General features: G+C 45.8%; 1 protein-coding gene across 1 annotated transcript in view; it reads right to left on the bottom strand.

Annotated features, from left to right (window-relative positions):
* PLXNC1 (plexin C1) overlaps positions 1-26,288 on the bottom strand; it is a 120,850-nt gene that overhangs the window by 61,209 nt on the left and 33,353 nt on the right. The window contains exons 8-11 of the mRNA XM_060244421.1: positions 25,546-25,630; positions 25,374-25,433; positions 6,989-7,125; positions 2,100-2,279 (exon numbers count right to left, since the gene is read on the bottom strand). Of these exons, the coding sequence (XP_060100404.1) occupies positions 2,100-2,279; positions 6,989-7,125; positions 25,374-25,433; positions 25,546-25,630 (462 nt within the window). The remainder of the gene's footprint in view (positions 1-2,099; positions 2,280-6,988; positions 7,126-25,373; positions 25,434-25,545; positions 25,631-26,288) is intronic.

The following is a 26,288-nucleotide window of genomic DNA, read 5'->3' as shown; positions in this document are numbered from 1 at the left end:
AACAAAAATCTCACTGTGATAATGTAAATTGAATTGGATAATTAACTCCTCAGATGACATAAACAGCAGAGTATTACTCAATTTTGCAGGACTTCCTCTATCATTGCTATGATTTTGAAGTCTTGTGTGAACAGGGAAATGCACGTAATGGTGCCAGAACCAAAGGTTCTGCATATCTGCGAGAATCACATTTGATCAAACATTTCTTCTCTGTCCCCGGACTGCCTCCTTCCCAGAAAAGTCTGCTGCTGGAAGCACACTTGGTGTAATTAGTAGACTGTTCAAAGCCACCAAGTAATACATCATCTTTCAGTTTGCAAAAATATATCATAAGGATTGTGTACAACACATAATAAACAATACAATAATGACAGAGGCCAGCGGTGCTAGGGCCTTTTATAGTAACAGAAACCCCAAGGGGGCAAAAAACCCTGTCCTCAAATGAATAGATAAAAGTTCAGACTTGGAAATAGTCCAACTGAAATTCACAATTCTCCTGAAGAGTGTAGCTTCAACGCAGCTGCTTTCTTAAAAAGACATCTCTCTAGATTTTGATGACATTTCAATTCTTTCTTCAGTTTAACGGCTCAATTATTTAGGAACCCCGTTCTACATTCTCTAATCACAGCATTAAACTTCTCATTTCAGTGTGAACATTGGGCTTGATGTTCACACTGAAATGAGAAGCTTAATTTTCAGTTGAATTTCAGTTGGATTTCTATTCATTTTGGGATGGGGGTTTCTGACTCCTTGCAGTTTCTGTTACTTTAAAAGACCCTGGCACCACCGGCCTCTATCATTATTGTATTGTTTGCAAACTGAAAGATGGTGTATTAGTTGGTGGCTTTGATCAGTCCTTCCCAGAAAAGGCTTCCTGTGCATTATCCACAGGGGTTGTTTTGTAGGGGGGAAAAGGCGCAGGAGCTCAGTAGCATATCTCATTTGTACATGCCCTGGGATCTGTGTGCAGCAGGGAGAGAACTCCCCACTGCGTGCAAACCCTGACTGGAGGTTCAGGAGCTGCACTCCTGTGAGCTCCTGCTGAATTTAAGGCCTGATTACCCACTTGTTCCTACAAATTTTAACAGTAAAAATAAGTGGCTTGTGCCATTCATATAAGCAAGAAAATCAAGTTCCCCAGAGTAGATAATGAATAAGTATGTTCTTTAAGGCACAAAATATTCAGAGCAACTCACAGTACCATCCTAAGTACAGTTCTACTCTTCTAACCCCATTGACATAAATGGATTTAGAAGGGTATAATCCTTCTTAGGATGGCATGACGAGTCACTGCTCCCTCCCGAAAAATGAAGATGGGAAATTGGCCTGTTAAGTCTGGAGAGTTTACATAATCCTGGCATTAAAAAACTGGGATGGATGGGAATTTCCAGGGCTTTTTTTGAGCAGGAAAACACAGGAAAGTAGTTCTGGTTGGCTTGGCTTCAGAATGTGTGGCCTAATATGCAAATGAGTTCCTGCTGGGCTTTTCCTACAAAGAAAGCCCACATGAAACAATGGTAACATCAGGGGGTGTGGCCTAATATGCAAATAAGTTCCTGCTGGGCTTTTTCTACAAACAAAGCCCTGGGAATTTCCAAACTGTTTATCCCGCCCAGTACTTCATTTGTCACAGCGAAACTTCAAAGTTGATCATCTGTCACAACTGTAATAAAGGGACCCAGCTGCAGACATTATCAGGACTTCTGTATACTTGAGAGAATTCCATGATATATCAAAAATGGTTTATAACTTTTTAAAAGATGTCCTCCACAACCTGATAATGATGTGACTATTGCCATTTCCCTCAGAATTTTAAATGCGGTGACATCAATTAAAAGGGACAAGATGGAGAAATTGGCTTGCACAAACCCCTGAGCGGACACAGAAATCTGGAGTGGGAATTATTAATTTGGGGAAAGCATTTCTGGGTTGTTTATTCCCTTTCTTATACAATCTGGAAACTTGACCTATAAAAGTTGACAGATCTACTGATGTTAATTTAACTACCCTGGTTTGCAGTATTAAGTCAAAATAGCTTTGAAACCACTGAACATTTAGATACCATTTACTACTTTTTAAATAAGGGAAAAAAAGATTACCTTAACCAGGAGATATTTGGAAAGATCCTAGAACATACTGGGAGAGAGACATAGTACAGTAGCACAGGAAGTGAACAACTAAACCCATCTGCCTTTACACATATGCTCTTGGCTTCTTTGCGACTTGGTGGTAAACAAAATTTCATGTGTGTGTCATTTAGCACTTCTGTGACAGGGATGCTGGTAGAAAAAAAAAGAATATTCCTTAAAACAAAGGAATCATAAATCTAACAACATTGTATCTGAGAAAGCGTGAGGGCATACAAAAACTCATACCTCGAATAAAACTTTACTGGTCTTAAAGGTGCCACTGGACTCAAACTTTGTTCTACCACTTCAGATCAACACGGCTACTCACCTGGATCAACTCTGTTGCTGCTTTTTTTTTTTTTTTTTAAATAACTAATTTGTGAGCTCACATCACCATGGAATGCAAAATTAACTTAATGGAAAGTTAAAGCTTCACTTAAAGTTCACAAGAAAAGCACCACCAGCACTTCATAGTTTTCCCAGAGTCTGAAAACTTATATTTGCTTATAGTATTAGTGGTTCTTTTTAAAATTCCTGACTCTCTTCACAATTATAGCCCCCAAGATTTCCAAGGCTGCTGGAATAGCTATTAAATCATGATTTGTTTCAGACACTGGCCGCTTCCCAATCTATCACTTGCTAATGTTATTGTTGTGGTTTAGGGACACAGCAATTTTAAAAGCAAATATTTGTATTATTTTCTCTTTCCATTTATAAATGTGGGAAATTCAAAAATCACTTTTTATCATTACCAGTGAAATATTTGTGCTCACAAGTCTATAATTAGGATATCTCTCTGGCCTAGGAGCTAGTACATATCAGTAGCTTCCTTCCAAGGGAGGGGCTTCTTCATCTTCTGTGTGTGGCGTAAGTAGAAGAAGGATTTGAACAGGAAACTCAGTGCTACAAAATATACAAACTCACCACATAAACTAAAGGAGTGAAGAGAAAACTTGGCTCATCAGCACAGAGGAAGAAAGAGGTGAAAGCAAGGAAAACTTGAATTGAATTTTGTGAGCTCTGCCTATTCCTTTTTATTAGTTGATAAAAAGCTACCTGCTAAAAAGCATTTGCCGATGAAATGGCCTGCCAGACAAGGTGCATAAAGCACCTTGATTTATGCCACTGTATTTTTATTACTGTTGGAAGTTGCTTTTATGTGCAGTAGAAATAGGGTATAAATGCATAAAAGGAACAAGTTGGAAAGGATTCTAAAGAAGACTATCCTTGGATAAGCAGATTTGTAGAAGGCTGGACCTGATGATCACACTAGAGAAAACTGAAATATATGGATAGCCTTGTTTCAGTGGATTTCAAAAGAAGACATGGAAAGACACCTGGTGGCTGTTGGGGTGTGGCTTTCCCCTGCTGGTCAGCTTACTGGGGGTGGGAAGGAGCCTGAAAAACCAGGGGATCCCCTGCTGAGACATGGCAAGCCTACACTGCCCAGCTACAATCCTAACACTTGGAAAGGGGAATTTATCATTTTGAAGTAATACTTGAATGCAGGGCTGTATGGAGGCACTATGGGACTCTGAATGGACTGAGCTGGAAACCCGTCTCTTCTCATGTTCATAACACCAGTTATTAGGGTTGCCAATCCCCAGTTGGGGCAGAGGAGTCCCTGGTTTGGAGGCCCTCCCCCTGCTTCAGATTTATCAGAAAGCAGGGGGAGGGGAGGTAAAATTCTGCTGGCCACTCCATTATACCCTATGGAGACCAGTTCCCATAGGGTATAATAAAGAATCAATCTGAGAGTATCTGGGACTCTAGGGAGGCTTTTTTTTGAGAAAGAGGCACTAAATTTTCAGCATAGTGTCTGGTGCCTCTCCTCAAAACACCCTCCAAGTTTCAAAAGGATTGGACCAGAGGGTCCAATTTTATGAGCCCCAAAAGAAAGTGCCCCTATCCTCCATTATTTCCAACGAAGGGAAGGCATTTAAAAGGAGCACAGTCCCTTTAAATGTAATGGCCAGAACTCACTTCGGAGTTCAATCATGCTTGTCACAAACTTGCTCCTGGCTCCACCCCCCAAGGACTCCTGGATCCATTCCAAAGTCCCCAGATATTTCTTGAATCAGACCTGGCACAACTACCACTTGTAGGAACCACACTAAGACTTTTGAAATGACTGAGCTCCTCTATCCTTGTTAATGGTCTTGGCCACCTTTACCATTAGGCAACAAATTCACTGTGGTAGCCCTCACAGATGACCTTCGATGGCATCTGGGTCAAGGCGGGTCAGCGCTGCTGTTGCTCCTAAATCTTACAGCAGCGTTTGACACGGTCGATTACGATCGCATGACCCACCACCCTGCCGACATTGGAGTTCAGGGGGTAGCCTTACAGTGGTTTTCCTCTTTTCTCTGTGGTCGGGGACAAAGGGTGGCGATTGGCGAGCAGATCTCCTGGCGTTACCCACTGGAACGTGGTTTTCCACAGGGAGCTATCCTCTCGCCAATGATATTCAACATCTATATGCGCCCCCTTGCCCAGATTGCGAAAGGTTTTGGGTTGGGTTGTCACCAGTATGCAGATGACACCCAGCTCTATCTGTTGATGGATGGACGGACGGACTCCGCCCCAATTCATTTGACCAGGGCATTGGAAGTGGTGGCTGGTTGGTTACAGTTGAGGCGGCTGAAGCTTAATCCAGCAAAGACGGAGGTCCTGTGTCTGAGCCGTGGTGCGCTAAGAACAGGTATCCAACTTCCCACCTTGGATGGTGCACCTCTCGTGCTAGCTCAGAAGGTGAGGAGTTTGGGAGTGATGCTGGATGCCACCCTTTCTATGGAGGCCCAGGTCACAGCAGTTGCATGGTCTGCCTTTTTCCGTCTTCGGCAGGTCAAACAACTAGCGCCCTATCTGGCTCCCCAGGACCTAACCACAGCGATCCATGCAATGGTCACTTCCATTACTGTAACTCACTCTACGCAGGCTTGCCCTTGGGATTAATCTGGAAACTCCAACAAGTGCTGAATGCAGCAGCATGATTGCTGATTAAAGTGCCTGTATGGGCGGGCAGTCAGCTGCTGTTGCACAGTCTGCACTGGCTACCAACTGAGTACCAGATCCATTTCAAGGTTTTAGTATTAACTTTTAAAGCCTTATGCGGCCTGGGACCTACATACCTATGGGACTGTCTCTCCCCATACAAGCCCTGGAGGCCTCTACAATCGGCCAATCAACATCTTCTGACCATCCCTGGCCCAAAGGATGTCCGGTTTGCCTCGACCAGAGCCAGGGCCAAAAAGGTGGAATCAGTTCCCCAAGGAGATGCAGGCCCTTCCGAATTTATTGCCATTCCGAGGGCCTGTAAAATGGAGCTGTTCCAACAGGCTTTTGGCTGAGGCAGGCAGGCATCCTCACACCAGCTAACTGGCCTCCCTGCACTGACCGCATCCTGTGTCCAATCTGTGAATGGATGTACATATCTATACACTGATGCTGCCTTATTTTAATTTATTTTAATGGTTTTAGCTGTTTAATTTTAATTGTCTTATGTGATTTTAATTATTTATTATCTTGTAATCTGCCCTGAGCCTGACCTGGGAAAAGGCGGACAAGAAATAAGCATAAATAAATAAATAAATAAATTCAAGCCAGAGCCTTTCAACTGATATGCCAATGCCTAGGGTTCTAAGGGAATGTGATCTCCAAAGATATTACTTTCCAAAACGGCACCATTAACTCCCCAGCACAAAACCAGTATGCAGGCCAGAGAAAGTCTGTTTTAGGCTTGCCAGTCCCCAAGTCTGGGTGGGGGATCCCCTGGATTTGCAGGCTCCTCCTCATCAGCAGCCAGCTGGCAGGCAGGGGGAAGCCCTGATCCAACAGTCATTATGTGACTTTCGATCCCAGGCAGGTTCAGAAGCTTGCAACTGTTTTTAAATCTTAGCAAGACTGAAGCTGTAGGAAGGCAAGCAGGAAGAGCCACATGTGTGTGAAAGTCCAATTCCTTTGTTCCTTTTGCATTCCTTTGAGAAGCTGTTTGCATAGTAAAAGACATAGCGAAGCGTTAACTAGAACCTGAGTATGGGACAGAGGAAAACTACACTCTCTAGACCAGGGGTGTCCAAACTGCAGCATGTGGCTCTTTCACACATATTGTGAGGCTCTTGAAGCCCCCACCACCCCATTGGCTGGCTTGGAGAAGGCATTCATCTCTTTAAATCACTTATCCAAGCCAAGCTAGCCAGAAGCCTGGAGAATGTGTTTTAAATTAAAGTGCATGACCCAGCTCAATGTGCCTCTACAATGGCATGAGGGGACAGAAGTCTTCTTTTGGCTTTTGCAGCAGCTTCATGGATGTTGGTGGGCAACATCTCCCAGTCCTAGAATGCTTACTTAGGCATAAAGCTAATAAGGAATGTATTTCTTCCTTCTTTTCAATCAAGAGCGCTTGTTTTTCTTTCTCTTTTTATTTGCTGTAGCTGTCTTGAACTTTGAGAATAATTACATTTGACGTTATGAAAACAGCAGTCTCTTTGGTAAGAGTACACAGTTTTGTACTCTAAGAGCACATTTTGTATAGTAGTTCTTATGGTCATCTTCTGAACTTATGCTCACACACATACAAATATCACATGTAGACTGAGCACAATTATATTATTAATAATCCTGCTCCCCAGATTTTTGTTCAGTTTTTGGACCAAGGAAAAAGTAAAAGCAACAGAAACAGCTCCAGGTTTTAAAGAACTATGAATAAAAGAGGCAACCCACTCAATTGCAAAGACAATGTCTTTTCTATACTCTAATAATAATTTCAAATATTTCTTGACTGTAGGGTTAATCACTGAATGTAATATAGATGAGTGTACATTTTAAAGACACAACAATTGATGATATTTGTAACTCACTGATCTGGTTTGCAGCTACTAGTTCCACTTATCTCCATCAAAATATTTGATGCTGTAAAATTTGTTCCTCTGACCAGTAATTCACTTTTGCCTAATGTTGATATCCACATAGGTTTAATTGAAGTGATGTTCATGGGCTATGAAAAACAAAAGATCAATGATCACTCATGTGCTTGAATATTTTCAAAAAAATAACACTTCAAATTTTGCCAACACAAGGGATAAAAGTTTCTCATTACTGAGGCAAAGAAGAGACAGTACAGGGTGGACTTGTCCCATAGTTATGGTCGAGGCAATGAAAAGTGGGCAGAAAGTTGGGGGAACCAGCAAAAGTGCAGGAAACAAACATGCAAAAAAAAAAGGAAAGGCTCATTTTTGATTGCTAGGAGAAGATAAGGGTAAAAGAACCGGGGCGGGGGGAGGGGGACTCCCAGGAAAATGTGTGGCAAAAACTACTGGCTCCAGAACACGTGTGGAAGACAGCATTTAAGCCAAACAGTAAGAGGCCAGAACTGATGCAATAACACTGTGCAGAAAACCATAAAGTGACCTTAAGCAAACATCCCAGCCTCAGCTCTGCAAATGGGAATAATAATGCTAACCTATCTTGTAGGCCTACTGTAATAATTCCAACAAGATGATAATATTGAACCAGTTTGCACTCCAAAGCACTGTACAAATGCTAAGCCATGCCATATACCAAATATGCCAAATCATTGTTGAGAATGAAGGGATTTTATATGCAGTCTGAGATATAACATGGGGTGCATGTGTGTGTACCATTCAGAGGAGGGGGAAAAGGCCAAAAAAAAATGTGTGTGCAAATTCAGCAGGAAATCATTTTTCTACAAATCTGAAATATTTATTTTGTTGTTTAAGAAGAGGATGAAACATGTTGAAACACATACAGCTGATATTTAATGTTATCATAGAAATAAACAAAATTAAACCTGGCACAATGTCCAACAAAAATCTGGGAATCGCCACCCAGTTAGAAATTTTTAAAATTTTATTTATTTATTTTATTTCTATCCCACCCTTCCCACAAATGGGCTCAGGATGGGTTATTTATTTATTATTTTATTCAATTTATTGGCCACCCTCAGGGCAGGCTACAACACACACAAATACATGATTTAACTTAAAAGCATTAAAACCAAGTCCAGATAAAATCAAGTCACATTACAAGATGGCAAAAAAGTTACAGTTTCTGAACTTCATGGGGGTATTTTAGGAGGTGGGGGAAAGTGAGAGAGTGCCAGACTGTGCACTGTCCCATCACTGTCCTCAACCATAAGCCTTGTGGAACATCTCTGCCTTACATGCCCTGCGGAAAGGTAGTAAATCCTGCAGGGAACAGATGCTCTCTGGCAGAGAGTTCCACCAGGCACCGGCCAACGCCAAAAAAGCCCTGGCCCTAGTTGATGACAGCTGGATCTCTCTTGGGCCGGGAACCACTTGAGTGCAATGCTCTTCTGGGGGCATGCTGCGAGAGGTATGTGAGTCCCTAGTCACAGCGGGCCTTAAAAGCTACAACATAAAAGACTAATAACAATAAAACCAACTATAAAACTGTAAAAGAACATTCATCCCTAAAAATAAGATGGTGATCTAAAAATAATTTCACAGTGTCCTAGCACAACACAATATAACGGAAGAGAAAAGAGAGGCTAGAGCCCATAAGAGTTTTCCAGATGGTAAAGGTCATTGCTCATCAGATAGATCCAGAGCAGGTATTGTAGTCCAGCAATAGATCCAGAGCAGGCACTGTAGTCCAACAATACAACATCACAGCAGACCATAGCAGGAGGGGACAGATGGTGTTTGATGTCTGCTGCCTCACCCAAAAGCCTGGTGGAACAGCTCCATTTTACAGGCCCTATGACAGGTCTCTGATCTCTATTGGGGGCTTATTCCACCAGGTTGGGGCCAGGGCCAAGAATGTCCTAGCCATGGTTGAGTCTAGATGGATGTCCTCTTAGGGATTACAGTAGGTGCTGGTCCAGTGAGTGCAAGCCTCATTGGGGCACATATAGGGAAAGGTGGTCCAGCATGTATGTTGGTCCCTGGCTGCTAAGGGTCTTAAAGGTTAAAACCACACCTTGAAACAGATCTGGAATTCTATTGGCAGTTGGTGCAATTGATGCAGCATTGGCTGAATGTGCGCATGTGGAGACATCACAGTCAGCACACGAACTATTGCATTCTGCACTAGCTGCAGTTTCTGGGTCAGGTACAAGGGAAGCCCTGCATACAGTGAGGTACAGCAGTCCAATCTGGAAGTAACAGTTGCATGGATTACTGTAGCTAAGTTGCAGGTATAGAGATATAGCACCAATTGCCACACTTGCCGCAGATGGAAAAAAAGCTTACTTGGCAACCATGGTGACCTGGACCTCCATTGATAGTGAGGCCTCCACGATTGCCCCTAGGTGCCGTACTCTTGGTGCTGGTGTCAATAACACCCTACCAGGTGCTGAGAGCCAAATTTCCATAACCATCCCCCACAGCTCAAGTATGGGACCTCCATCTTGCTGGATTCAGCTTCAGCCAGCTCTGCTGCAACCAACCAGCCACAGCCCCCAAAGTACTGTCCAAGGTATCTGGGGCCAAGTCTGTCCATCCATTAACAGATAGAACTGGGTGTTATCAGCATATTTAGTTCAGTGGGAAAGTCAGGAATGTACTTCTTTTGTACTTCCAAGAAAAAAACAATGAGGCTTTCAAGTTCTGAAGTTTGGGCTGATATTCAAAGACTGGGTGAATGGACAGATATTTAGAGCTCAGAGGGTGTCAGTGTATGTGCAGGCGACAGACCACTGCTGACAGCAAAGGATCTAATTGACATTAGATGATCTGACTGACAGGGGCATCTGGAACATGGCCAGATTGCATCAGCCAGAGTGATGTGACCATGACTCAGCACTACACCTGATTGGTCACTTACCTAGAGGACATGTATAAATGTACAGTAGTACTCTGCTACTTGTTGGAGGTTGGATGGTGAATTGTGTGCGGAGCATTTTGCTAGTCTGTATTATAGTTGTAAATAAATGTATATAGCTAGTCTAATCGCAGCTGTGTACAAGACTGGATTCTTTTGCATCTTCAGAAACTTCTCTCACTAAACACGGAAGACCAACAGGGTTATGGGCCCAGCATGCTTCTGCTGTGAGTAGAGGAGGTGTGTGTTGGAGAAAGACGCAGAAGTGCTTCGGAGGTTAGGAGAAAGCTGTCTCAGTGGAGGAGAACAGCAGTAGCAGAGAAGCAGGTGCTGAGCAGGATGGCTACAGCGGCAGCTACGGTGCTGATAGATAAGCTGACTCCTACTAACTACAACGTGTGGGCGTTGCGTATAGAACATTTTCTTAAGCGAGAGGGGCTGTGGAACTGTGTATCAGCTCCTCCTGCGGACTTCACACCTGAAGATGCTGTCCGTACCAGAAGGTTCTCGCAACCATAATACTAAGTATATCGGATGATCAGTTGGTGCATGTCGGAGGAAAACAGCAGGCAAAGGAAGCCTGGGATATGCTCAAGGCCGTGTATGTGCAGACAACAGCTGGCTCGCTGATAGAACTGACGAGGAAGCTGTATCAGAAGAGAATGCTGGCTGGGGAGATGGTGAGAGACCATCTCAACAGCTTATCTGCATGCTTCCAAGAGCTAGAGCAGCGAGGTAAAACAATTCCGGAAGAAGATAAGGTGTATATAATACTGAGCTCTCTGCACGAGAGATTTGATATGTTGTTGATGGCATTTGAGGGCCAGGACACTGATAAACTTACTTTAAACTACATAATTGGGAAGCTCCTGGCAGAAGACCAAAGGCAGCAAGAGTGCAGAGAGCAGGCAGCCCACACTCGCAAAGCCAGCAGAAGCAAGAGCCTGAGAGTGTGGGAGGTGCCTCTAACTGGCAGCAGTCACCGAAGGAGAGAGTGTTGCAAGTAAAGAAAAAATGTTTCTTTTGCGTCAGCGAAAAACATCTGAGAAGGAGTTGCCCTGAGCTACGGAGAGGCAAGCAGAAGTCTTCGCAGAACCAGCAAGCGACACTGGTGAGGACTGTCTCGGGTCTGCAGAGAGCACCGTGGATTATCGACTCCGGGGCCACCCAGATGTTCTGCTGTGAGGAGAGACTGCTAGTAAAGTAAAGTAAGTAAAGTAAGTTTATTTTTATATCCCGCCCTCCCCCGCCAAAGGCGGGCTCAGGGCGGCTCACAGACATGGAAACCATGATTTAGATAAAATACAATGTAAACAAGAATTTTAAAATACAATTCAATTACATAAATTAATTAAAATAGATAAAAACAGGTACTATAAGGTGCTATAGGTCACAATCATACATAAGATGGCTAGATGGATACAGGTCAGTTCCAATTTCAGTTTAGTCAGGTTCTATCTTAAAAGCAAGCTGGAAGAGAAAAGTTTTGCAAGCCCTGTGGAATTGATTCAGGTCCCGCAGGGCTCGCATCGTCTCTGGAAGTTGATTCCACCATCGAGGGGCCATTGATGAAAAAGCTTGCTCCTTAGTTGTCTTCAGTCTAGCTTCTCTTGGCCCAGGGATTTTTAAAAGATTTTGAGAGCTGGATCTCAGTGCTCTCTGAGGGACATATGGGGAGAGGCGGTCCCTAAGGTAGGCAGGTCCTCGGCCATATAGGGCTTTAAAGGTAATAACCAGCACCTTATAGCAAACACGGTACATGACCGGCAGCCAGTGCAGGTCCCGCAGCCCAGGCTGCACGTGTTCCCACCGAGGTAGTCCCACCAGCAGCCTGGCCGCCGCGTTCTGCACTACCTGAAGTTTCTGTGTTTGGTATAAGGGCAGCCCCATGTAGAGGGCATTGCAGTAGTCTAGTCTCGAGGTGACCGTTGCGTGGATCACAGTTGCTAGGTCGCCGCGTTCCAAGAAGGGAGCCAACTGCCTCGCCCTCTTGAGGTGGAAGAAGGTGGCTCTAGCAGTGGCAGCTATCTGGGCCTCCATTGATAAAGAGGATTCCAATAGCACTCCCAGGCTCTTGACCCTGCGCACTGGTATCAGTGGTGCACCGTCAAAAGCCGGTAGGGTGATTTCCCCTCCTGGTCCCACGCAAAGGACCTCAGTCTTCACCGGATTCAACTTCAGCCCGCTCAGCCTGAGCCAGTCAGCCACGTCGGTCCAGTTTGTAACGCTCGGTCCAGATTTATAGGGACATCACCAGTCCGGTCGTCCATCAATAGATAGAGCTGGGTATCATCAGCGTACTGATGACAGCCAAGCCCGTACCTCCGTGCAATCTGGGCAAGGGGGCGCATAAAGATGTTGAACAACATCGGGGAGAGAACTGCCCCCTGAGGCACCCCACAGTGAAGTGGGTGTCTCTGGGACAGCTCCCCCCCAATTGCCACCCTTTGTCCCCGACCTTCAAGGAAGGAGGAGAGCCACTGTAAGGCTAGCCCCCGAATTCCTGCGTCAGCGAGGTGGCGGGACAGCAGCCGATGATCGACCATATCGAACGCAGCCGATAGGTCTAGCAGTAGCAATACTGCCGAGCCGCCTCGGTCCAGTTGCCGCTGGAGGTCATCCATGAGGGCGACCAAGACTGTTTCTGTCCCATGGCCCGGGCGAAAGCCAGACTGGCACGGGTCCAAGACGGAAGCGTCCTCCAAAAAGTCCTGTAACTGCAACGCCACACCCCTCTCGATAATTTTGCCCAAAAAGGGCAAATTTGAGACCGGTCGGTAATGTGCCAATTCGGCCGGATCTGATGTAGCTTTTTTCAGGAGAGGGCGGACCACTGCCTCTTTCAGGGGTGTTGGGAAAGTACCCTCTGAAAGGGATCGATTTATGATGCCCCGTATAGGACACCTTAGTTCCTCCTGGCAGGCCTTAATTAGCCAGGAGGGGCATGGGTCCAGATCACAAGTTGTGGATCGTGCAGTGCCAAGAATTCTGTCGACTTCCTCCAAGCTGAGTGGGTCAAAGCAGTCCAGAGTTAAATCAGAAGACACGCATTGGGCCTCGAGTTCACTTACTGCATCTAAGTTGGCAGGGCAGTCGTGGCGGAGCGATTGGACCTTATCTGCAAAAAATTTCGCAAAAGCCTCACAGCCAATCTCCAATTCCTTAGCCTTTGAATTGCCCTGTGGCAATGTAGTAAGATTCCGAATTATTCTAAATAGTTGAGCCGGGCGCGAATTTGCAGATGCAATCTTAGCCGCAAAGTATGTTTTCTTTGCGGTCTTGATTGCCATCTCATAGGACTTCATAAACTTCCTATAAGATGTTCTAGTCACTTCGTCGCGGGTACGCCGCCATTGCCTCTCTAGCCGTCTAAGACCTTGTTTCAGCTGGCATAATTCCGGGGTATACCACGAAGCCAGCCTAATCCGAGGTTGCAGAGGGCGTCATGGTGTGATCTCTTCGATGGCCCTAGAGAGCCGGCTATTCCAGGTCTCAACCAGGCCATCGAGAGAATCGCCAGAGGGCCAGGGATCCCGCAGAACCATTTGGAACCGTTCCGGGTCCATTTGGCTCCGCGGGCGAGCCATAATAGGCTCCTCGCCTAAACAGGTTTGGGGAGGCATATCTACACGGGCCTTGAGGGCGAAGTGATCCGACCACGGCACCGCCTCTGCGGTTATATCGCTCACTGCAACCCCAGCCGCAAAGATCAAGTCCAACATGTGTCCCGCCTGATGAGTGGGGGTTACAACAAATTGAGAGAGTCCCAGTGTCGCCATGGAAGACACTAGGTCCGTCGCCTGATTAGAGGACGGGTCATCAGCATGCTAGAAGACAATGAGCCTGCAAGTCTTTGGTTTGTGAGTCTAGCTGATGGCAGAAAGGCTGAGGTCCTCTGCCAAGGAACTGTGTACTTTCCTGAACTAAAGCACAAATTTGTGAACGTGCTTTGTGTGCCTAGTCTAGAGACAAGCCTACTAAGTGTCTCAGCATTGGCAAAGGCAGGCTTTACTGTATCCTTTTATGTAAGTAACTGTAAAATATTTAAGGCATGTGAACTATTGGCCAGAGGTGTATTGAGAGACAATGTGTATGTGCTGGATCAGAAAGGAGTGAAAGCACAAGCTGCATGTAACAAATAGCCTCATCACAAATATATTCATAGGTTGCATAGAAGGCTGGGGCATGCAAGTTACAACACTATTAATAAGACCCTGGCCATTCTACAAGGTGAAAAGGTTGAGTCCTGCAGTGCCTATCTTGATTGTAATGTGTGTAAGCAGGGAGAATCTAAGGGCTACCCGGTGGCCAAAGTAAGCAACAGAGTCTCTGAGAGGCCCCTACAGCTAATTCATGCCGAAGTGATCGGCCCTTATGCCCCCAGTGTATCTAAAAACAAATATGCGTTAATCTTGGTTGATGACCACAGTTGTTTTACTTGGGTGTATGCCATGAAACAAAAGTCAGAAGTGTGTTCAACATTCAGATACTGGGCTAATGGTATGCAAAGGCAGTTAAATTGCAAGATAAGTGCTTTGCAGACAGATATGGGGAGAGAGTTTGTAGGAAAACAATTTGCCTCCTGGCTCAGAGACCAGGGAATACATCACAGAATTGCTAATGTTTCTGCCCCAGCAGAAAATGGGGTGGCACAGAGAAAAGGGGGAGTACTTCAGACAATGCTTCACGCTATGTTGAATGATAGCGAGCTAAAAATAACTTACTGGGGAGAAGCACTGAAGACAGCGTGCTTTATAATAGACAGGTTATGGACTCAAGCAATAAATGACATTCCATACAGGGTGCTGTATGGGAAGAAACCATGCTTAGATTTCCTTAGAATCTTTGGCTCCAAGGCTTGGGTCAATGTAACATTAGATAAAAGACAAAAAGGGGGTGCCAGAGCAAGGAAATTGCTATTCTTGGGATACCAAAATGGAATGAAGGTGTACAGATTTGCAGATGAGCATAATATGCTGTGATTTAGCAGGTCTGCCTCATTCTGTGAAGACGAAAGTTGGAGCAGGGTACATGCAAATGAATTGCCCAGTGGTGTAGAGTTACCGGTGTCTCAGCAGAGTGAGGAGGGGCATGTGAATATTAAACAAGAGACTTCCTCAACAGAAGAGTGGCAGAGAACTCAAAGCTCTGATAGTTCAGAGGATGTAAAACATGAAGGCTCTGATGGTTCACAGAGAACTCAGCCTGAAATCAGAGTGTCAACCAGAATAAATAAGGGAGTGCCTCCGAAGAGGTATGGGTTTGACACAGCTATAATATGTGCCCACCACGAAGCCTTGATGCTATCAGAGTGTACTAGATTTAGACTATGGGGAAGCATGATGTCTGGTGGGCAGAACGTTAAGCAAAAGAGATGTGACTCTCAAATAAACAATAAAGTGTTCATGCCTGTAGAGCTGCCAGCAAGAGTGAATGTAATGGGCTATGAGAAGACAAATAAAGTAAGTTGCCTAGTAGAAGATGGTGTTTAAAAAAAGGCAATGCTGGCTGCTAAAGAACTAAACTGCTACACTACGCATGTGGGCTACCACAATGACAATGAGAACGAAAATGTAAAGGAATGACGTTGATGCATTGTAAATCTGAATGTAATGTTGCTGACGTGTTCACTAAAAATGTCACTGTGGAAAAGTTTGTAACACTAAGGAATATGCTGAAACTAGTGATCTGCACCGGAGGAGGGGTGTCAGTATATGTCCAGGCGACAGACCACTGCTGACAGCAAAGGATCTAATTGACATTAGATGATCTACATTAGATGACTACAGTGAAGATGGCGGCGGCGGTTGAAGCCTAGCGCTGGGGCTCCCGCCGTTTATAGCTATAACAGCTACAGCAACTAAATTATAACAACTAAATTAAACTATAACAACTAATAACAGCCACTCGAGACAACAGTGGTACAGCAGCGGCGACGAGGAACAACGGCGGCCCGACCGGGAGTAAAGCAAACTCACCGACGACCGACCGGCCTAGCGTTGTGGTGGAGGTGAGGTGCGTCCACGGACTGCCGTGGAAAGGCTGCCCGGCGAGGGAAGAGGCTGTCCCGACGAGGCCTGGCGAGACATCGGAGGTTGGGTGAGGCCGGCCGAAAGAGCTACGGACGAGCCGCGGGGGTTAGGAAACAGCAGAACTGTACGCGGAGAACTCGCCCTGGTGAGAAGTCGGGGGCTGAGAGTGAGGGTGACGGAGGGCACCGACTCAGGGCGCCACGAGCGTGCTGCGGGGGCCGGGGAGCAGAAGAACCGAGTGAGGAGAGCTTGCTCGGGAGACGCTGGGGGCGGAAGGCGAAGGCAGCCGAGAGCGCTGTGAGCGAGTCGCGGGGGCTGGAGAACAGCGGAGCGGCGCGTGGGGAACGCGCGGGGAGCAGCGACCAAACAGCGGGTCACCCCGAGATGGAAACGAGACGGAGATTAGGAGGGCGTTCTCTAGCCTCTACCTCCGACCCCCCACTGGCCCCCCCTCTTCTTTATCAACCGCCCTGCCCTCCCCCCCTCCCTTCGACTGAACATCAAAACCGCCACATAATACAACTGGCTGGCGACCTGGGCAGCCCCAACAGAGAAGCCCTACACGGGGCTCAGGGGAGCTCAGTTGCACACAACTTCCTGAAGGAGTTAAGAGCAACGGATCAATGTGGAAGACCATAGAAGAGCCTGTCTCCCCCATCTCCCCCCTAGACTGTAACATCTGCATTTGCACTTTAAAAACAACTAAGCCTAATAACATCTGCATCTGCACTTTAAAAACAACTAAGCCTAATAACATCTGCATTTGCACTTTAAAAACAACTAAGCCTAATAAATTAGGTGAAGAACGGACAATGTGCAATCTATACCCAATGACTGACCAACGGCTTGATCACTAGTAGAAATTGATATAATTCACTGTTAATTAATTTATTAAGGAATTTAGTTCAATCAATTGTAATTTAGATTTATAATATATATTTATATATATTGGAAAGCAGTTATTGACGCTCAGCGCATTAACAGTGAGGGGATGAGAGGGAGGATATTTTACTGATGCTGGGAAGAATAAATTTATAGAAGATTTCATAACAATTGATGAATAGATTGGGGGAGGACAATTAAATTAATTAATTTAAGATATAGGAAGTGGGTCTTGCGGTTGGAGTCAGAGGGGTTAGTAAGAGGACAGCTAAAACGACAGACCGGGGACAATCGGTGAGGAAGATCTGAGAATTCTACTTAGTGCAGCCGCAATGTCCGGCCAAGGGATTCCAGTGCTCCTGGGGAGGGGAAGGTATGACGGTGGGAGTAGACAGTTATATAAAGGAAGGAGACAGAGACAAAAAGGGGCTCGGTCGCCTTCCAGTCTACTTCCCATCCCAACGGTGGCAGGTAGTGGGACCAAGAGGAATTGCTCGCCTCTGTCATTGGTGTTATGCAACGCCAGGTCCATAAACAACAAGACCGCGATCCTGAGGGAGTTTTTGCTCCAGCAGGATGTGGACCTGGCTTGCGTGACCGAGACCTGGGTGAGGGACGGGGAGACAGTAGCACTCTCCCAAATGTCCCCCCCGGGATACTCGGTCTTCCACCAATCACGGATTAGCGGGCGGGGGGGAGGAGTGGCGCTACTCATACGGGAGGATTACTCCTTTCGGGCCCTCCCGGACCCAAGGATTGATGGTATTGAATGTGCCGGTTTGGCGTGGGATGCCGGAGAGGGGTTGGCAGTCTGGTTGGTGTACCGTCCGCCTAACGCACCAACCAGCGCCTTACCATCACTATTGGAGGCAGTGGCGGGCTGGGCGTTGAGGTTCCCGAGGCTTATGGTCCTGGGTGACTTCAACGTCCACGCCGATGACACGGCCTCCACTCAGGCGATGGACCTAGTGTCTTCCATGGCGACACTGGGGCTCTCTCAACTTGTTACGACTCCCACGCATCAAGCTGGTCACACACTAGACCTGATCTTTGCGTCCGGGATTTCGGTGAGCGATATCGCGGTAGAAGCGGTACCATGGTCGGATCACCTAGCCCTTAAGGCCCGTGTGGGGACGCCACACCAACCCTGTATGGGCGGAGAGCCTATTTTGGCTCGCCCCCGGGGCCTGATGGACCCGGAACGGTTCCAAACGGCCCTGGGGGATCCTTGGCCCACTAGCAATTCCCTCGATGGCCTTGTGGAAATCTGGCAAGACCGACTAACCAGGGCCATCGACGAAATAGCACCCCGGCGCCCTCTGCGCCCTCGTACGAGACTGGCGCCATGGTACACCTCAGAACTGCGCCAGCTCAAACAAGGGCTCAGACGACTAGAGAGGCAGTGGAGACATACTCGGGACGAAGCAATGAGAACATCCTACAGAACGTTTATGAAGTCTTATGAGATGGCAGTCAAGGTTGCAAAGAAAAACTACTTTGCAACCAAGATTGCATCCGCAGATTCGCGCCCAGCACAATTGTTTAGAATAATTGGGGATCTTATAACATTGCCACAAGGCAAACCAAACATTAGGGAATTGGAGATCGGCTGTGAGGCATTTGCGAAATATTTTGCGGATAAAATCTCACTGCTCCGCCAAGACCTGCCTACCACCTTGGAAACAGTGAGTGAAATTGAGGCTCCGTGCCTGTCTTCGGGCTTGGCCCTGGATCACTTCGATCCGCTCAACCTGGAGGAAATCGATGGGATCCTCTCCGCTGCTCGCCCAACAACATGCGATTTGGATCCTTGCCCCTCTTGGCTGATTAAATCTTGCCAGAGGGAGCTTAGATGTCCTTTACGGGACATCATAAATAGATCCCTCGTAGAGGGGCACTTCCCAACGCCTTTGAAAGAGGCGTTGGTTCGCCCTCTCTTAAAAAAAAGTACAGCAGACCCGGCCGAATTGGCAAACTACCGTCCGGTGTCTAACTTACCATTTCTAGGTAAAATTATTGAGAGGGCAGTGGCGTTGCAGCTACAGAGGTTCCTAGATGACGCTTCCGTTCTTGACCCGTGCCAGTCTGGGTTCCGACCGGGCCATGGGACGGAGACAGTGCTGGTCGCCTTGGTAGATGACCTCCAGCGGCATCTGGATCGGGGCGGCGCTGCGGTACTGATGTTATTAGACCTGTCGGCGGCATTTGATACAGTCGACCACCAGTTGCTAAAGCGCCGCCTCGCCGACATAGGGGTTGGGGGGTTGGCCTTACAATGGCTTTCCTCCTTCCTCTCTGATCGGGGACAAAGGGTGGCCATTGGGGGTGAGCGATCCCAGAGGCGCACACTTGATTGTGGGGTGCCTCAGGGAGCAGTTCTCTCCCCAATGTTGTTCAACATCTACATGCGCCCCCTTGCCCAGATTGTCCGGAGGTTTGGGCTGGGTTGCCATCAATATGCGGATGACACCCAGCTCTATCTGCTAATGGATGGCCGGCCTGGCTCCGCCCCGGGGAACCTGGATCGGGCCTTACAGGCTGTGGCGACGTGGCTCAGATTGAGTGGGTTGAAGTTGAATCCAGCGAAGACAGAGGTCCTTTGTGTGGGTCGTGGCGCTCGGGGAGGGGAAATAGCTCTCCCAACTTTCGATGGCGCACCATTGGAACCAGCGCGCCAGGTAAAAAGTCTGGGTGTTTTACTGGAGCCTTCATTATCAATGGAGGCCCAGATAGCAGCCACTGCCAAGTCAGCATTCTTCCATCTGAAGCGGGCAAGGCAGTTGGCCCCCTTCCTGGAGCGCCGGGACCTCGCAACAGTGATCCATGCAACGGTCACCTCAAGATTGGACTACTGTAATGCCCTCTACTTGGGGCTACCTCTGTGCCGGACTCGGAAGTTACAGCTGGTGCAGAACGCGTCGGCCAGGCTATTGTTAGGGCTCTCGAAATGGGAGCACATATGGCCGGGGCTGCGCGGACTGCACTGGCTACCAATTATCTACCGAGTCCAGTACAAAGTGTTGGTTATCACCTTTAAAGCCCTATATGGCCGAGGACCAGCCTACCTAAGGGACCGTCTCTCCCCATATGAACCCCAGAGGGCACTGAGGTCAGTGGGTAAAAACAAAATGACCATCCCTGGGCCGAGAGAGGTCAAACTCCAACATACTAGAGTACGGGCCTTTTCAGCGGCTGCACCGGCATTGTGGAACCAGCTTCCGGAGGAGGTGCGGGCCCTGCGGGACCTCGGCCAGTTCCGCAGGGCCTGCAAGACCGCCCTTTTTAGGCAAGCCTATAATGACACTGACTGCTGAGTTGCTTGGTGTAAGAACCGCCATCCATAAGACTATCTAAACTGGCAGAACCAGCGCCATAACAGCTCTATCGCTGCCAGATATACTCATATATATTTAGTCTAATGAAAATCATGTATTTTAATTTAACTGACTGGTTTTTATGTTTAATTTTAATTGTTAAATTTAAAGTTTATTATTTATGTTAATGTGTAAGTTGTTGTTAGCCGCCCTGAGCCGCCTAGGCGGGGAGGGCGGGATAGAAATAAAAGTTATTATATTATTATTATTATTATGATCTGGCTGACAGGGGCATCTGGAACACAGCCAGATTGCATCAGCCAGAGTGATGTGACCATGACTCAGCACTACACCTGATTGGTCACTTACCTAGAGGACATGTATAAATGTACAGTAGTACTCTGCTACTTGTTGGAGGTTGGATGGTGAATTGTGTGCGGAGCATTTTGCTAGTCTGTATTATAGTTGTAAATAAATGTATATAGCTAGTCTAATCGCAGCTGTGTACAAGACTGGATTTCTTTGCGTCTTCAGGAACCTCTCTGACTAAACGCAGAAGACCAACAGAGGCATAGTCAGCTCAAAGGATCTAGTATGATAGTTCTCTGTAACAAATAATGTAGCAACTATGGAAATAAGTTCTCCAAGAACAATTTAAGTTCTGAGGGACAAAAGCCCATGCAAGAGGTATGATGACTGTTTCATTCAAAGAAGGCAACGTATAGCACCAATTGCTGCTTCTGATTTTTCACTTCTCATAACATAAGAACTGATCTCAATGCTTTAACAACCTCACCATCCACACATGCCGAACTGTCCATTAAGATTATCAAAAGAAGGAAATCTGGTTGAGATTGAGAGGAAGAGAACAAGGAAACAGATATGTTCAGTAATGTCTTGTCAACTAGAAGCTTTAGTAATGAGTTCAATTTGGATACCTAAAAATACACAAAAAGGATCCAGTTCCTTGAGAAGCCCTTTGAAGTATATAATATGCACTACTTCACATGTAAAATATAAACATTAATTTGATGAGATTTAAATATAACAAAGGACCCTACAAGCAGGCCCACAGCTACCGTGGGGCCTCTCAGGGCCTGGCCTCCCAACTTACTACCACCAAGGCCCTCCAACATCAGCCCTGAGTTACCATTTGGTCAGCCTTCCGCTGCTCTCTAGCCTGCCTGGAGGACTCCCCACTGCCCCAAACACAGAGTGACTGCCAGCTGAAACTGCAGTGAATGCAAGCTCTGCAGTGCTCAGTTTCCAGGGTGTGTTTGATAGAATAAATAATTAATGTTTATTAATTCAATAAAAGGAGAAGTATAAAACCCAGAAAGCCCCCACCTTTTTCTAGTTTCTAGCAGTTAGCAGTTAGCTGTGGCCAGGATATTTTCTGCTGTGTTTAACCTTCAACTTTCAGACTCCGAGATAGAGACCCCCTCCTTCTGTATTCTGCCTTTTAGTTTTTTAAACAGCATGTGTCTCTCTCAGCAAATAATAAGATAACATTCAGAATAGGGAAAGTTTTCATGAGTTACAATTTATGGCATGTAGCATGAAGGATAAGATATGTCCAAGGGCGAGCTGCTGTGAATATTCTATTGTTTTGTTGAGTAGATTAGGGAAAGATGTTGCTAAGCAATATGATAACTTTCTATTTCTGAGAAACTTGATCTTTCTTGTATGTCTAAATCCACCCCCCCAGCCTCACACGGTCGGTCGAGGTAGACTGTGAACCCTGCGACCAAGGGCAGTTTGCCACAGGGTGAGGTAGAGATTACGTCGGTAAAGCTTTAAGAGGCTGGGGGCTTGGCTAAATCAGGTAGAAAATGGTGTTCCTTTTGCCCGTTCTCTCCATTTTCTGCAGAAGTGCAAATAAAGCTGCTTTTCTCTGAACAACATGTCTCCAGCCTGGTAATTGGTATCTGGAAGAAGGGGGCATTGCCCCCAAAACCGGTTAACATGTTGGCACTCGCTCACCCCCTCACCCTGTTGCTGCATAACTCCTGCTGCCCCTCCACAGCTGGTCAGTCAGAGCCTGACACACCCTTTCCTCCAGCCCCCTTTCCTAGCAGCAGACAGGTTGCAGGGGTGGGGTGGAAGGCCTCCATGAGCAGGGGGAAAAGGTGAAGAATCAGCAAACAGAGCAGGCAAGGTGGTTTCAGGCAGCAACTCCCATGGTGGGTGCAGCTGGACTTCATCAGCCTGGAGAGGGAGTGAGAGAGGCTGGCTCAGCTGAAGCACCAGCAGCATTGCCTCCACTCACAGAAGGCAAAGTGATGCAATACCACCCCCCTTCAGAGATACCTTCATTTTTTGCAACCTGCCCCTCCCTACTTTAATTATACCACAAAGTGCATGAGTTTTTTTTTTATTTTTGTGATGTCTGGGGCTCCTCCCCTTTCCCCAATGCCACCCTTAAAATTTTCTGGATATGGGCCTGCCTACAAGGATCCATAGGGCAAATGGAAATCCCTTTTGATGGAAGGAAAATGGCTACCTGATTCAGGGCTTTCCCTGTTGTGGCGCCTCCCAGCATCTGTTCACCTGCTGGCTAATCTAACATTTTAAAAATCTGGTGGAGATGTTTTTTTGGCAATAGGTAAGTTTCTGACATATACTTTTTTTTAACTTATTGAGTGTTGACTGTTTTGTATTACTGCCGCTGCTTACTGAAGTGTTGGTTTACATTTGGATGCTAATGACTTTATTATAAGTTAATTGTGGGAGAAGACAATACTTGTCCTGAAGTTCTTGAAAGAAAGGCAGAGTAGAACAATAATGAATAAAAGACAGAAAATTTGGAACACTCTTTGAAACCGGGAAAGTTAGTGGAAACCGTTATTAAAGAGAGAATGAGTAGGCATGTCGATGAACAAAAGTTATTGGGTTCTGTAAGGGATGGGTTCTGTAAGGGATGATCTTGTCTCACTAACCTGTTACAGTTTTTTGAGGGGGTGAACAAACATGTGGACAAAGGGGACCCAATAGATGTTTACCTTGACTTCCAGAAAGCTTTTGATAAAGTTCATCATCAAAGGCTCCTTAGTAAGCTCGAGAGTCATGGGATAAAAGGACAAGTCCTCTTATGGAACAAAAGGTGGCTAATTAATAGGAAACAGAAGGAAAGGAAGGAAAGGTCCCCTGTGCAAGCACCAGTCATTTCTGACTCTGAGGTGACGTTGCTTTCCAAAGGTTTTCATGGCAGACTTTTTACAGGGTGGTTTGCCATTGCCTTCCCCAGTCATCTACACTTTCATACTCATTTTACCGACCTCAGAAGGATGGAAAGCTGAGCCAACCTCGAACCGGCTACCTGAAAACCCAGCTACTGCCGGGGATCGAACTCAGGTCGTGAGCAGAGCTTAGGACTGCAGTACTGCAGCTTTAACACTCTGCACCACGGGGCTCTAATAGGAAACAGAGAGTGAATATAAATAGGCAATCTTCTCAGTGGAGGGTGGTAAGCAGTGGGGTACCACAGGCTCAGTACTAGGTCCAATGCTTTTAACTTGTTCATTAATGATTTGGAGTTGAGAGTAAGCAGTGAAGTGGCTAAGTTTGTGGATGACACTAAATTGTTCAGGATGGTGAGAACCAGGGAGGATTGTGAGGCACTCCAAAGGGTTTTCTTGAGGCTGGGCAAGTGGGCATCAATGTGGCAAATGAGGTTAAACGTAGCCAAATGAAAAGTAATGCACATTGGGGCAAAAAATCCTAATTATAAGTACAAGTTTATGTGGTGTGTAAACTTGAGGAGATGGACCAAGAGAGAGATCTTGGGGTCGTGGTAGATAACTCAATTAAAATGTCAAGACATTGTGTGACTGCAATAAAAAAGGCCAATGCCGTGCTGGGAATTATTAGGAAATGAAATGAAAATAAATCAGTCAGTATCATAATGCCCCTGTATAAATTGATGGTACGGCCTCATTTGGAGTACTGTGTACAGTTCTGGTCACCGCACCTCAAAAAAGAGCTTTGGAAAAAGTACAGAAAAGGGCAACTAGAAAGATTAAAGGGTTGGGACACTTTCCCTATGAAGAAAGGTTAAAACGCTTGGGACTCTTTAGCTTGGAGAAATGTCGACTGAGGGGTGACATGATAGAGGTTTATGCATGGGATAGAAAAGGCAGAGAAAGAAGTACTTTTCTCCCTTTCTCACAGTACGAGGACATTAAATGAAATTGCTGAGCAGTCAGGTTGGAACTGATAAAAGGAAGTACTTCTTCACCCAAGGGGTGATTAACACATGGAATTCACTGCCACAGGAGGTGGCGACAGCTGCCAGAATAGACAGCTTCAAGAGGGGATTGGATAAACATACGTAGCAGAGGTCCATCAATGACTATTAGCCACAGCATATTGTTGGAACTGTCTGGGGCAGTGATGCTCTGTATTCTTGGTGCTTGGGGAGGAAGCAACAGTGGGAGGGCTTCTAGTGTCCAGTCTCCACTGTTGGACCTCCTGATGGTGCCTGTATTTTAGCCACTGTGTGACAGAGTGTTGGATTGGATGGACCATTGGTCTGATCCAACATGGCTTCTCTTATGTTCTTATCCTGTTCTTCTTCCAAACTCTCTGTCTGGGGCAAATGATGCTCTGTATTCTTGGTGCTTGAGGCGGGCAACAGTGGAAGGCTTCTAAGTGTCCCAGCCCCATTGGTGGACCTCCTGATGGCACCTGTTTTTTTGCTTCTGTGTGACAGAGTGTTGGACTGGAAGGGCCATTGGCCTGAACCAACATGGCTTCTCTTATGTTCTTATGTTCATAATTTCCCTTACAAACATTATTCTTCTTACAAGGTGCAGGACAACCACGGTCTGGCAAATGCTAGGGCAAGGGAAGAAACATTTTAGATCTTATCTTCAGAAGCAGAAATAATAGTGGAGAATGGAGGTGCAGACCAGGGATACAGGGAAAAGAAATGTGCTCAAGGGAAGTAGCAGGTACAAACAAACAAACCCAAGGATGACCTGGGGAGAATAGCAAAGAGAAGTGGTAAATAACATTCCCGAACCCACTTTGAAGCCTGCTCAGTGTTCTTCTAGCTGAGCTTTCTTACTCTCACCTTCATGATGGGATGGATAAGGCAAAGTAGATGGTGCTACAGATGAAAGACAATTACTAAGGAAAACAGAGACATGGATGTGTCTCCCCCCCACTACAATCCTTGTATAATTCATATCAATTTCAGAACATTAGCTGACCTGTAATATTTGTGTAGAATATTTGTCATCCGAGGCATTGATAAGCCCAGCACAAGCAATCTGAAAAAGTTAAAATATTGTCTTATGTCAATTCTCCTAAAAAACCCCCAAGTGTTCATCAAATAAATAGTTGTGCACAGTGCTTTTAATTCCACAAAAAGCAGAATCTTACCTTTCGTTTGCAAGTCACATCAGATGAGACACATATTTGTTCTCTGGCATTCCAGGTGCAGCCAGAATCTCCACATTCTGAGCATCTAGAAATATATCAAAAATGAATGTACACATACCTATGTGCTGCTGCTAGACTTACTATCGTCAAATCCTGGAAATCCTCTAATCCTCTTACCATCTCGAATAGGCTCAGGAATGTGGAAGAATTTTGCATGTTAGATAAAATCACCGAATCTCTACAACATAAAGATTCAGAAGATTTTGATTCCAAATTCATGGCTATCTAGTTTGTTTCCTAGAATTCCTAGCTACTAATGATGAATATTGTAACTTCTTAGAGGCAATTAATGTTATTTATTGACTTTTTAATTGTCTTAAACCATTTATATCTGATTTATTTACTTTCCTTTATAACTCATTTATGTACATTGTTAAGCATAGTCCAATGTATTAGTGTCTATCTTTTGATGATTTAGTTCTCACCGCCTGCTTGTTACTTGTATATTAACAATTCTTCAATAGTTGTGTTTCATTTTTAAAAAAGAATTAACATAATTATAGAGTTATCAGGAGGACAATCTAAAACCTGGGAGAAGCACAAATCTATGGGTGCCTGTTAGATTCATATGTGCCTATTTGCCACAAAACATTAATTAGGTTTTTGGACAGAAAGGGCTTGTTTTTTGCCAGAAGCTCCACCCCCCCCAAACCAATTCTGTCCCCATTCTGCTTCAGTTTTAT

This window comes from Heteronotia binoei, chromosome 8, assembly GCF_032191835.1.
Source record: "Heteronotia binoei isolate CCM8104 ecotype False Entrance Well chromosome 8, APGP_CSIRO_Hbin_v1, whole genome shotgun sequence".
NCBI classification, from domain to species: Eukaryota; Metazoa; Chordata; class Lepidosauria; order Squamata; family Gekkonidae; genus Heteronotia; species Heteronotia binoei.
Note: the sequence above shows the minus strand (reverse complement) of the source record. Positions and strands in the feature narration are given on the sequence as shown.